General features: G+C 41.7%; 1 protein-coding gene across 1 annotated transcript in view; it reads right to left on the reverse strand.

Annotated features, from left to right (window-relative positions):
• LOC143805906 (cytochrome P450 2C23-like) overlaps positions 1-14,534 on the reverse strand; it is a 67,914-nt gene that overhangs the window by 45,885 nt on the left and 7,495 nt on the right. Inside the window, exons 2-5 of the mRNA XM_077285660.1 lie at positions 9,938-10,100; positions 2,782-2,931; positions 1,749-1,909; positions 897-1,073 (exon numbers count right to left, since the gene is read on the reverse strand). Coding sequence (XP_077141775.1) covers positions 897-1,073; positions 1,749-1,909; positions 2,782-2,931; positions 9,938-10,100 — 651 coding nt within the window. The remainder of the gene's footprint in view (positions 1-896; positions 1,074-1,748; positions 1,910-2,781; positions 2,932-9,937; positions 10,101-14,534) is intronic.

A 14,534-nucleotide genomic window follows, 5' to 3' on the forward strand; every position in this document is an offset into this window, starting at 1 on the left:
ATAGGAAACATGCATACAAGGACCAAACAGGGGAGGCATGCATACAGAGACAGAACGGGGGAGGCATTCATACCAGGACTGGGAAAGGGGAGGCATGCATACAGGGACTGAACAGGGGAGGCATGCATACAGGGAAGGAACGGGGAGGCATTCATACAGGGAAGGAACAGGGAGGCAAGCAGACAGAGACAGGGATGGGGAGGCATTCATACCAGGATAGGGAAGGGGGAGGCATGCATACAATGAAAGGGACAGGGGAGGCATGCAGACAGGGATGGGGAGGCATGCATACAATGACAAGGAAAGGGGAGCCATGCATAGCAGGACAGGGATGAGGGGACAATGCATACCCGACTTATACTCGAGTCAATAAGCTTACCTAGTTTTCCGTGGCAAAAGTAGGTGCCTCGGCTTATACTTGGGTCGGCTTATACTCAAGTATATACGGTACTTGAGCACTGAATTAGTACATCACATTCAGATTAGATATTTTTTTTATCCATTTGTGGAAAAAGCTGTGCTCTCTGACCTCCTATCCCTACACAGTACAGACCGAATATTGTGCTTTCTGGCCTCCCCCCATATTCTATACTAGCCGTGATAACCTTCCTCATTGGCTGAATTAAGTAATGTGATAGTTGAAGGACATTAACGGGAAGCCTGTGTTGATGCACCTGATATTATTCCATTTTCTAAGCCTTCAACAGTGTGTTAAATGGCAATTTTGCATGTTTGGATTTGAACTTGTGAGTTTCTGCATATTTCAGGAAATTTGACTCAAGTTCAATTCTCTGAAGATCAATCCATTCACATTTATTTCAGTGCCGTTTTTCAAAGCTAATTGAATTTTAATTTCCTTCAAATCTCAAAATATCTAACATTATCAAGAAACGTACCTCTTCCATCTTCATGAGAAAGCAATCTATGAAGTCGCGAGGGCAGTTTTCATCCAGGGTGGCTCGATGTGTCTCTGTCATCTCCTTAATAAATTGTTTCAAATTATTCATATTTTTAATGATCCTCCGATGAGGACCAGGAATGTAGGACAATATTCTTGGGAACATGATGAGGAGCTTATTAAGGGAAGAAGTGATAGAAAAACATGATTTTACTATTATTTTGTTACGTCAGTGTCATATTTAAATTCTATGCCCTACTTTTTGAAAAGATGTTACTGATGATTCAGTGAATCTACACTTAAAAATGATACATGTCTCCATGATTTCAGACTACAAATGGCCCATGGCCTCACTTCAGCAAAACTTTCATGACAGAATTCTGGCATAAAAAGCTTTAAAAAGACCCAATTTTTTGAACAAAGACCAGTTTTTCCAAGTTCTGACAAACTCAGCAAACCTGGGAGTGCGGCATGATGGAGCAAGACAACCCTGTCTCATCCAATTTATGATGCATCTTAGCGTTACTTATGCCACAAATCTTAGTATGGTCTCTATCTGGAATAAGCTTTGTTGCAAGGTGGACATGGAGGTACATGCAACCTTGTGCCTCACTTGATGCATTAAGAGGTGTGCCCCTCTTAAGTAATCAAGTGCCTTGGACTCCACTCTGTTTCATCATAAAGATCCCTGTAAAAAATGACAGTCTTGTTGATTTGGGCGCCATGATCCCTGTTATTTGTCCCCTATTTTTTATCAAGCTATCGATATGGAGGTCTGACAGAATGGAATATGACTGCAGAATAGGACCACATAGAGTTTGGTTGTAGTTGGTAGCATACAATTATTTACCTGTCCTGTGCTGCTGTTGAACTGCTCTGCAATTTCATTAAAAAGTGAAATGAGGTTTAAGAATTTTTTGTCGTCGTAGTCAAATCTTTCGCCAAATACAATGGAGCAAATGACATTGGAAACAGCCAGTCGCATTATATGTACTGGATTAATTGGATAGTCTGTAGGGAAATACAACCATGTGGTCAATCATTACTATACAATGTAATACATATAATAGTAAAATATGGTCAATGGCAAAAATTACACAGAAGGACTGCAGACCTATAGTCTGTTGTGTAATGTGAGCTCATGGTAAAGTTATCTCTACCCATCAGGGGATCAGCCATTGAGCTAATACTGCAATGAGTATTCGAACAGTCTCTTAATTGTAGACACAGAGAAAAAGAAGGCTCGATAATGGTATATTTCAGCATAACTAATCTTTTGTTTTCCCAGTGAAACCTTTCATATTCCTAGGGGCCAGGGTTTCCAACCATCCAGAAGTTTCAAAAAAGTTTGACTTCTGGGTGAGATAGTCCTGCTTTACAGATATGTGTGTGCACAGGAATTGTTTGTCGACAATTGTGTTCACACAGCTCTGTGAAACAGAACGATCTCACCTAGGGGTCAGACCTGGGAACCCAAGGGGAAGAATCACTGACACTTCCGTGCTTTCAGGAATATGCTCCCTGCACTAGCTGTCAGACCTATGTGGGTTGAGCACATGGAGCACACGTTGTACACACTGGAGGTGGGCAGTTGGGGGGAACTCTTATGATGTCAGGAACGGTGCATGCTTGGCCAGCTGATCAGTCACTGGGAGGACGGAATGGAAAAATGCCAGAGAGCGCCTGCTTCAAAGACGAAACCTTGTTATTTTTTGATTGGAGTATAATTTTTAATAAACGTAACTTACAAAACTATTTATTTCCTCCTTTTCTGCTGAGTTTTTTATGGTGGCACAACCCTTTAAGTTGTCAATCTCTGAGGTGATGGTCCAGATTGAGAAATGCTGGTTCATAGCCAGTGAAATATATGATTATTCACCCACCTTTATCCTTCATAAATTTCTCGGTGAGACATTTGGCCTCTTCTTGGATTCTTTCTTCGATGCTTCTTTTTCCCATTCCGAAATTTCTCAAAGTTGTTAAGGAAAATCGACGAAGGATTTTCCACCTTTCTCCATTGCTTGCAATGACCCCTGTAAGTTCAATCATTTGGTTAAATAGTTTCTAAATCTAGATTGTGGAAGTTTGTATTCTTTATGTGCACAGTAGACCTTATTATAGTAGCTAGAGCTGCTGGAGCTAAAAAGGTCAGTTTTCTTGGTTTACATTCTCCATTCTACAAGCTACAGTTTCCAACTGATAAGCATGCTCTGACAAATGTTACAGGCCCTGCACACCTGTGAGCACAATTGTTCTCCAATTTGAATTTTTCTTGATTATTTTTTTATTGAACGACTTCAGTGTTGTTGGTCAATCCAAAAGATTAATAAACCTGAAACCTTAATACCGCTTTTACTCAAGTATAACTTAACCCGAGTATAAGCCGAGGCATCTAGTTTTGCCATGAAAAACTGGGTAAGCTTATTGACTCGAGTATAAGCCGGGTATGCATTCTCCCCCTCATCCCTGTCCTGGTATGCGTGGCTCCCCGTCCCTATCCTTGTATGCATGGCTCCCCCATCGTTGTCCTTGTATGCATGGCTCCGCCATCGCTGTCCTGGTATGCATGACTCCTCTTATGGCTCCTATTACAAAAAGAAAAAGAAAACATCCTACTCATCCTTCACCTCGTTGGTTCCAGCGTCCAGCAGGTCTTCCTGTGCCGATCGATTACGTTGCCCCGCTCATTAGTGTAATGAATATGCATGCATCTCCACGCTTATTGGAGTGGAGACGCGTGCATATTCATTACCTCAATGAGCGGGGCAAAGTAATCGCTCGGCACAGGAAAAGCTGCTGGACGCCGGAACCAAAGAGATGCAGGGCGTGCAGGGAGGTGAGTAGGATGTCTTCTGGAAGCTGGCGGCTGCGGGTGTCACTGTGCGCGCTATTAGAGAAATGAATATTAATTTCTCTTTAGCGGGCACAGTTACAGCCACAGCCGCCGACTCCTGCCTCAGTCACCCGCTGCTCCACTGCTCCCCCTCACCTGCCATCCCTCTGGGACAATAGTCTTGTCTATAAGCCAAGGGGGGCAATTTCAACACAAAAAAGTGCTGAAAAATTCAGCTTATACACAAGTATATACGGTAATTAAGAAAGTAATAGTGAGACTGTGTGCAGAATTATCAGACATCTAATAGTGTGCAGAATTATTATGAATGAAAAAACATACATTTTTCCAACTTGGTTATGTATTTTGATCTGCTAACATGAAAATAATAATTCAGCAGCTCACAATGTACAAAAATAAATTTCTAACATTTCAAGAAAACTCTCAGTGACCAATATAACAACCCTTCTTTTCACTAACAATAATAATATCATCTTTTTGGGTAGCACCAACAACAGCCCCCAGACATAGCACAGAAGTGATTGTTCTCCCAGACCATAAATATCCCATTTAAGAGAGATCACAAGGTCTCAGTAGGGTTTAGGTCAGGTGAGGAAGGGGCCATGTCATTATTTTTTCATCTTTGTCTTTACTGGCAGCTGAGCAGTGGAGGCTTCCATGTTGTGATGGAGAATTGTCCTGCAGAACAACCATGATGTTCCTGAAAGATGCAGACTTTGTCCTGTACCACCGTTTTCTAAAACCTGGCAGCAGGTCTGGGAGTTGATTTTAAGTCCATCTTCAACATCTAAAGATCCAGTTAGCTCATCTTTAATCATTTCAGCCCATAATGGTCCCCCACCTATATCTTGCTAGCGTCTGAGTGGAAGTGGAGGTATGTTCCCATTACTGATCCAGCCACACGTGAGCTGTGGTATTTACTACGTGGCTGTGCTATATACTACGTGGCTGCTATACATTACGTGGCTGCTATATACTACGTGACTGCTATATGCTACGTGGCTGTCTGTGTTTTATACTATGTGGCTGCTATATATTACGTGGCTGTGCTATATACTACGTGGCTGCTATATATTACGTGGCTGCTATATAATACGTGACTGCTATATACTACGTGGCTGTCTGTGTTATATACTACATGGCTGCTATATACTACGTGGGTGTGCTATATACTACGTGGGCTGTGTTATATAGTACGTGGCTGCTATATACTACATCGCTGTGCTATATACTATATGCCTGTGCTATATACTATGTGGCTGTGCAATATACTATGTGGCCTGTGTTATATACTACGTGGGCTGCTATATACTACATCGCTGTGCTATATACTACGTGCCTGTGTTATATACTATGTGGCTGTGCAAAATACTATGTGGCCTGTGTTAAATACTACGTAGCTGTGCTATATACTACGTGGCTGCTATGTATTACGTGGCTGCTATATACTATGTGACTGCTATATACTACTTGGCTGTCTGTGTTATATACTACATATCTGCTATATATTATGTCGCTGTGCTATATACTACGTGGCTGCTATATGTTACGTGGCTGCTATATGTTATGTGGCTGCTATATACTACATGGCTGTCTGCGTTATATACTACATGGCTGCTGTATATTACATTGCTGTGCTATATACTACGTGGCTGCTATATATTACGTGGCTGCTATATATTACTTGACTGCTATATACTACGTGGCTGTTTGTGTTATATACTACATGGCTGCTATATACTACGTGGCTGTGCTAAATACTACGTGGGCTGTGTTATATACTACCTGTCTGCTATATACTACATCGCTGTGCTATGTGCTACGTGGCTGAGCTATATACTATGTGGCTGCTATATATTATGTGACTGCTATATACTATGTGGCTGTCTGTGTTATATACTATGTGGCTGCTATATGTTACGTCACTGTGCTATATACTACATGGGCTGTGCTACGGTATTTACTACGTGGCTGCTATATACTACATCGCTGTGTTATGTACTATGTGCCTGTGCTATATACTATGTGGCTGTGTAATATACTATGTGGCTGTGTTATCTACTGCATGGGCTGTGTTATATACTACATCGCTGTGCTATATACTACGTGGCTGCTATATACTATGTGGCTGTGCTATATACTACACGGCCGGCAGCGACCAATCAGCGATATTGCTGCGGGATTTAAACATCGCTTTGGAGATTAGTCGTGCACCGCCAACCGCGACCAATCAGCGAAACGCAGTCCGGCCACACCCGGCTGGCCGCGACCAATCAGCGATATTGGCGTGGAATCTAACCCCCACTCACAGCGCAACGTACATACATATTCTAGAATACCCGATGCATTAGAATCGGGCCACCATCTAGTACTTAATAAGTACCATTTCCCACATGTTTACTTTGCATCAGCACAATTTTGGAACCGCATTTTTTTGTTGTTAATAAGTTATATGGGTTAAAATCTAAACAGCGATTTCTCATTTTTACAACAACATTTTTTGGGGGGACTACATCACATTTGAAGTCACTTTGAGGGGTCTATATGATAGAAAATACCCAAAAGTGACACCATTCTAAAAACTGCACCCCTCTTGATGTGCAAAACCACATTCAAGAAGTTTATTCACCCTTCAGGTGCTTCACAGGAATTTTTTGAATGTTTTTAAAAAAAATGAACATTTTACTTTTTTTCACAAAATATGCAATTCATATCCATTTTTTTTGCCAAGGGTAAAAGGAGAAATTGGACCCCAAACTTTGTTGTACTGTTTGTCCTGAGTACGCTGATACCCCATATATGCAGGCAAATCACTATTTGGGTGCATGGCAAAGCTCGAAAAGGAAGGAGCGCCGTTTGACTTTTCAAGGCAAAATTGGCTGGAATTGAGATTGGACGCTAAGTCGCGTTTGGAGAGCCCCTGATGTGCCTAAACAGTGGAAACCCCCCACAAGTGACACCATTTTGGAAACTAGACCCCCTATGGAATTTATATAGATGTGTGGTGAACACTTTGAACCCCCAAGTGTTTCACAGAAGTTTATAACGTACAGCCATGAAAATAAAAAATCATACTTTTTTACAAAAATCATCTTTTCACCCACAATTTTTTATTTTTGCAAGGGTATCAGACGAAATTTGACCCAAAAAGTTGTTGTCCAATTTGTCCTGAGTACGTCAAAACCCTATATGTGGGGGTAAATCACAGTTTGGGCACACAGGAAGGGAAGGAGCATCGTTTGACTTTTTCAACACAGAATTGGCTGGAATTGAGATCGGACTCCATGTCGTATTTGGAGAGCCCCTGATGTGCCTAAACAGTGGAAACCTCCCAGTTCTAACTCCAACCCAAACTTCAACACACCCCTAACCCTAATCTCAGCCCTAACCATAACCCTAACCAAAAACCTAACCCTAACACACCCCTAACCCTAATCCCAACCCTAACCCTAATCCCAACTGTAACCCTAATTCAAACCCTAACCCTAACTTTAATCCCAACTCTAACTCTAAGGCCGAGTTCACATTTGCGTTTGGGGGCTTTGCGGAGGGCTGCGTACTTCCTCCGTTAAGCTCTACCTACTTCCACATACTTCTGCATGCATGCTGTGTACCTATCTTTAACATTGGGTACGCAGGACATGCAGATGAATGCGGATGTGTTGTTTTGACACACCCGCCGTCCGCAAAAGACGCAACTTTTTGCATTCCCATACGGTCAGTGGGAACATCAAAACAATGCATCCGCATACATCCGTATGTCCTGTATACCCAATGTTAAAGATAGGTACGCAGGACGCATGCAGAAGTATGTGGAAGTGTGCAGAGCTTAACGTAGGAAGTACGAAGCCCTCTGCAAAGCCGACGAATGCAAATGTGAACTTACCCTAACATTATCCCCAACACTAACCCTAACTTTAGACCCAACCCTAACCCTAACTTCAACCCCAACCCTAACCCTAACTTTAGCCCCAACCCTAACCCTAATGGGAAAATGGAAATAAATCCATTTTTTTATTTTATTATTTTTCCCTAACTAAGGGGGTGAGAAAGGGGAATTAGATTTACTATTTATAGTGGGTTTTTATATTTGACAGCTGTCATACGCTAAAAGATGCTTTTTATTGCAAAAAATAGCTTTTGCATCACCACATTTTGAGAGCTATAATTTTTCCATATTTTGGCCCAGAGTCATGTGAGGTCTTGTTTTTTGTGGGACGAGTTGACATTTTTATTGGTCCTATTTTCGGGCACATGAAAGTTTTGATCGCTTTTTATTACGATTTTTGGAAGGCAGAATGAACAAAAAACAGCAATTCATGAATTTCTTTTGGGGGCACATTTATATCGTTCAGCGTGTGGTAAAATTGATAAAGCAGTTTTATTTTTCAGGTTAGTACGATTACAGCGATACCTCATTTATTTTTTTTAGGTTTTGGTGCTTTTATACAGTAAAAACTGTTTAATATAAAAATAATTATTTTTGCATTGCTTTATTCTAAGAGCTATAACTTTTTTTATTTTTTCGATGATGACATTGTATTATAGCTCATTTTTTGAGGGACAAGATGAAGTTTTCAACGGTACCATGATTATTTATATCCGTTTTTTTGATCGCATGTTATTCCACTTTTTGTTCAGCCGTATGATGATAAAGCTTTGCTTTTTGCCTTTTTTTATGGGGTTCACTAAAGGGGTTAGTGTTGTGAATTCCGTTCTTGAACTCCCTCCTGTGGTCATGAATGATACTTCGGCGAGTTCTGTCCGTGGACTCCCTCTGGAGGCTGTGAGTGGAACTGCTGGTTCTGAGGTTGCTTCCTCAGCTGCCCTCGTTTGCGGCCAGGCTGGCTTCTCTATTTAACTCCACTCAGATCGTTACTCCATTCCAGCTGTCAATGTATCAGAACTGGTTCAGATCTCTCTCGGATCTTTCTGATAACCTGTCTACTCCAGCAGAAGCTAAGTCCCTGCTAGTTCATTTGTTGTTCATTGTGTACTGAATATATTTCTTAGTACTTGCTAAGTTCTAGTCCAGCTTGCTAATATGATATTGCCTTGCTAGCTGGAAGCTCTGGGTTGCAGAGTGGCACCTCCGCACCGTGAGTCGGTGCGGGGGTCTTTTTGCACACTCTGCGTGGCTTTTTGTAGTTTTTTGTGCTGACCGCACAGATCCCTTTCCTATCCTCAGTCTATCTAGTAAGTCTGGCCTTCTTTGCTGAAACCTGTTTCATCCCTGTGTTTGTGACTTTCCTCTTAACTCACAGTTAATATATGTGGGGGGCTGCCTTTACCTTTGGGGAATTTCTCTGAGGCAAGGTAAGGCTTATTTTCCTATCTTTAGGGGTAGTTAGCTCTTAGGCTGTGAAGAGGCGTCTAGGGAGAGTTAGGTACGCTCCACAGCTATTTCTAGTGTGTGTGTTATAGGATTAGGATTTGCGGTCAGCAGAGTTCCCACTTCCCGGAGCTTGTCCTGTCTTCTAGTTTAACCATCAGGTCATTCCAGGTGCACCTAACCACCAGGTCCATAACAGGTTAGCTAGTGGTGGTTACAGACATGGCAATACTAAATATGTGTACTTTTATTGTTTTGTTTTTTTATTTACATAAAGAAATGTATTTATTGGAAAAAATATATTTTTGTTCTTTAATTAGGAATTTAAAAAAATATATTTTTACACATGCTAATACTAATTTTTTACTTTTGTACATTGTCCCAAGATGGGACATCACTATATAAAGTCAGATCGCACGGCACTGTATCAGATCAGTGATGTTGGAGTCGGGGGTCTGAAAGGGGAGCCTCAGGACAACGCGATCACATCGCTTTATTCTGAGGGAAGCACGCAGGGAGCCCCCTCCCTGCACAATGCTTCTCTATGCCTTTGCCGGCACTGGAACGCTGCCATCTTGTTGGTTCGCAGTGTTACAGAGGTTAAAATGCCAGGAGTGATCGGTGATCACTCCTGGCACTTAGTGCCGGATGTCAGCTGTGAGAATCAGCTGACACACAGCTGCGATCGCCCGCACACCACCCGTGTACGATCGCCAATGACGCACTATCCCATCCATGGTCAGACAGGCCCAGGGCACATGGACGGGAGAGTACGATAGATGGCAGAAAGGGGTTAATATCATGGTAAAGTATCATATTTATGCTATTATGCTAATTTGCTTAATCAACTTACCAAAATCTTTAGATAAAATCTCTCCTGCTCCTATGTCTCCCCTGTCACTAAATGCGTCGCTGCAGTCCACCAATGCTTCCTTCACGGCATCGTACCCAATCAGTACTATGGTCCGAAGGTTTGAAATATAGATGGTATAGACAGGTCCGTACGTCTCACTTAGCTAGAGAGATATAAAAATCTTAAAATCTGGTGAATGTGAATTTATCCTCCAAATAAGTAAAATATACTGTAGGCAAAAACTGTATATTTACTGTCAAAAAATGTAAAATTGTTGAGATCCCTGAAGCTAAGATGTAATTGTTACACAGATGTATACATTTTTGAGTTTATAGTAGGAATCCCATAGTAGGTGCCAAATTTATTAGCTGGTGAGAAGAGCAGAATGTACAAAGAGCATCTCACTGGAGGACCCAACATGTGCTTGGATTACATTTAGCAAATTAAGGGCAAAATGTAATACTTAATTTTTCCTGTGGAGGTGCTGCAGACACATTAAACACTTGTTGCTGGGTTTCTCCACAGATCACTGATAATTGCTGATGTTACATAGTGGCAGGCATCCTTTATGATCTTTTAATTATACAGGATCCTAATAAAAGTATACAGTACTAAGTACTTTTAATTTTTGACAGTGAAACTAATGTTATAATGTATAGACAGACAGATAGATAGATAGATAGATAGATAGATAGATAGATAGATAGATAAAAATCCAGAACAATTAGAGGCAGCACACTGTTTGTAGTAAAAAGGAGCTTTTTAATCAGCCCAGAAGGCAACGTTTTGGTCCCAACAGGAACCTTTCTCAAGCTTGAGAAATATATATATATACACACAGTACAGACCAAAAGTTTGGACACACCTCATTTAAAAAATTTTCTGTATTTTTATGACTATGAAAATTGTAAATTCACACTGAAGGCATCAAAACTATGAATTAACACATGTGGAATTATATACTTAACCCCTTAATCCCATATGACGTACTATACCGTCGAGGTGGGGTGGGCCTTAATTCCCGGTGACGGGATAGTACGTCATACGCGATCGGCCGCGCTCACGGGGGGAGCGCGGCCGATCGCGGCCGAGTGTCGGCTGCATATCGCAGCTGACATCCGGCACTATGTGCCAGGAGCGGTCACGGACCACCCCCGGCACATTAACCCCCGGCACACCGCGATCAAACATGATCGCGGTGTACCGGCGGTACAGGGAAGCATCGCGCAGGGAGGGGGCTCCCTGCGTGCTTCCCTGAGACGATCGGTACAAGGTGATGTACTCACCTCGTACCGAACGTCTTCTCCCTGCAGGCCCCGGATCCAAAATGGCCGAGGGGCTGTATCCGGGTCCTGCAGGGAGTACTTCCGGGTCGGAGCAGGCTGCAGATGAAAGGTGCAGCCTGCTCCGATGAAAGTATGATCGCCGATCTGATAGAGTGCTGTGCACACTATCAGATCTGCGATCTGTGATGTCCCCCCCTGGGACAAAGTAAAAAAGTAAAAAAAAAAATTTCCACATGTGTAAAAAAAAAAAAAAAAAAATCCTAAATAAATAATAATAAAAAAAAACATATTATTCCCATAAATACATTTCTTTATCTAAAAAAAACAAACAAAAACAATAAAAGTACACATATTTAGTATCGGCGCGTCCGTAACGACCCAACCTATAAAACTGGCCCACTAGTTAACCCCTTCAGTAAACACCGTAAGAAAAAAAAAAAAAAAACGAGGCAAAAAACAACGCTTTATTACCATACCGCCGAACAAAAAGTGGAATAACACGCGATCAAAAAGACGGATATAAATAACCATGTTACCGCTGAAAACGTCATCTTGTCCCGCAAAAAACGAGCCGCAATACAGCATCATCAGCAAAAAAATAAAAAAGTTATAGTCCTCAGAATAAAGCGATGCCAAAATAATTATTTTTTCTATAAAATAGTTTTTATCGTATAAAAGCGTCAAAACATAAAAAAATGATATAAATGAGGTATCGCTGTAATCGTACTGACCCGACGAATAAAACTGCTTTATCAATTTTACCAAGCGCAGAACGGTATAAACGCCTCTCCCAAAATAAATTCATGAATAGCTGGTTTTTGGTTATTCTGCCTCACAAAAATCGGAATAAAAAGTGATAAAAAATGGTCACGTGTCCGAAAATGTTACCAATAAAAACGTCAACTCGTCCCGCAAAAAACAAGACCTCACATGACTCTGTAGACCAAAATGTGGAAAAATTCTAGGTCTCAAAATGTGGAGACGCAAAAACTTTTTTGCTATAAAAAGCGTCTTTTAGTCTGGTTTCACACTTGCGTTTTTATCTGCATGCGTTTTTTAAAAAAACCGCATGTGTGAAAAAATGCATGTAAACGCGGTAAAACGCATGCGTTTTTATAGAAAAACACAAGAAAACAAGAAAAAAACAAAAAACCCTAACCCTACCCTTAACCCTACCCCTAACCTGAAATACGTGGCACTGAAATACGTGGCACTGAAATATACGTTTATATACGTATATACGTATATAAGTGCCACGATATTTCAGTGGCCACGTATTTAAGTGCCACGTATTTAAGTGCCACGTATTTAAGTGCCACGTATTTACGTGCCACGTATTTACGTGCCACGTATTTTTCAGTGCCTGAAATACGTGGCACTGAAATACGTGGCACTGAAATACGTGGCACTGAAATATCGTGGCACTGAAATATCGTGGCACTGAAGTATTTACGTGCCACGTATTTTTCAGTGCCTGAAATACGTGGCACTGAAATACGTGGCACTGAAATACGTGGCACTGAAATATCGTGGCACTGAAATACGTGGCACTTAAATACGTGGCACTTAAATACGTGGCTCTTAAACACGTGGCTCTTAAATACGTGGCACTTATATACGTGGCACTTATATACGTGGCACTTCTGACTGTCAGAAAATGTTCAGTAAACGGTTAGGGGTGAGGTTAGGGGTAGGGTTTCAGGTAGAATTGGGGAGTTTCCACTGTTCAGGCACATCAGGGGCTCTCCAAACGCGACATGGCGTCCAATCTCAATTCCAGCCAATTCTGCGTTGAAAAAGTAAAACAGTGCTCCTTCCCTTCCGAGCTCTCCCGTGCGTCCAAAAAGGGGTTTACCCCAACATATGGGGTATCAGCGTACTAGGGACAAATTGAACAACAACTTCTGGGGTCCAAGTTCTCTTGTTATCCTTGGGAAAATAAAAATTTGGGGGGCTAAAAATCATTTTTGTGGGAAAAAAAATATGTTTTATTTTCACGGCTCTGCGTTGTAAACTGTAGTGAAACACTTGGGGGTTCAAAGTTCTCACAACACATCTAGATAAGTTCCTTGGGAGGTCTAGTTTCCAATATGGGGTCACTTGTGGGGGATTTGTACTATTTGGGTACATCAGGGGCTCTGCAAATGCAACGTGACGCCTGCAGACCAATCCATTTAAGTCTGCATTCCAAATGGCGCTCCTTCCCTTCCGAGCTCAGTCATGCGCCCAAACAGTGGTTCCCCCCCACATAGGGGGTATCAGCGTACTCAGGACAAATTGGACAACAACTTTTAGGGTCCAATTTATCCTGATACCCTTGTGAAAATACAAAACTGGGGGCTAAAAAATCATTTTTGTGAAAAAAAAAAATAATTTTTATTTTCACGGCTCTGCGTTATAAACTGTAGTGAAACACTTGGGGGTTCAAAGTTCTCACAGCACATCTAGATAAGTTCCTTGGGGGGTCTAGTTTCCAATATGGGGTCACTTGTGGGGGGTTTGTACTGTTTGGGTACATCAGGGGCTCTGCAAATGCAACGTGACGCCTGCAGACCAATCCATTTAAGTCTGCATTCCAAATGGCGCTCCTTCCCTTCCGAGCTCTGTCATGCGCCCAAACAGTGGTTCCCCCCCACATAGGGGGTATCAGCGTACTCACGACAAATTGCACAACAACTTTTAGGGTCCAATTTATCCTGATACCCTTGTGAAAATACAAAACTGGGGGCTAAAAAATAATTTTTGTGAAAAAAAAAATAATTTTTATTTTCACGGCTCTGCGTTATAAACTGTAGTGAAACACTTGGGGGTTCAAAGTTCTCACAACACATCTAGATAAGTTCCTTGGGGGGTCTAGTTTCCAATATGGGGTCAGTTGTGGGGGGTTTGTACTGTTTGGGTACATCAGGGGCTCTGCAAATGCAACGTGACGCCTGCAGACCAATCCATTTAAGTCTGCATTCCAAATGGCGCTCCTTCCCTTCCGAGCTCTGTCATGCGCCCAAACAGTGGTCCCCCCCCACAAATGGGGTATCAGCATACTCCAGACAAATTGGACAACAACTTTTGGGGTCCAATTTATCCTGATACCCTTGAGAAAATACAAAACTGGGGGCTAAAAAATCATTTTTGTGAAAAAAAAAAATAATTTTTATTTTCACGGCTCTGCGTTATAAACTGTAGCGAAACACTTGGGGGTTCAAAGCTCTCAAAACACATCTATATAAGTTCCTTAGGGGGTCTACTTTCCAAAATGGTGTCACTTGTGGGGGGGTTTAATGTTTAGGCACATCAGGGGCTCTCCAAACGCA

The sequence above is a fragment of the Ranitomeya variabilis genome, chromosome 2 (genome assembly GCF_051348905.1).
Source record: "Ranitomeya variabilis isolate aRanVar5 chromosome 2, aRanVar5.hap1, whole genome shotgun sequence".
NCBI lineage: Eukaryota > Metazoa > Chordata > Amphibia > Anura > Dendrobatidae > Ranitomeya > Ranitomeya variabilis.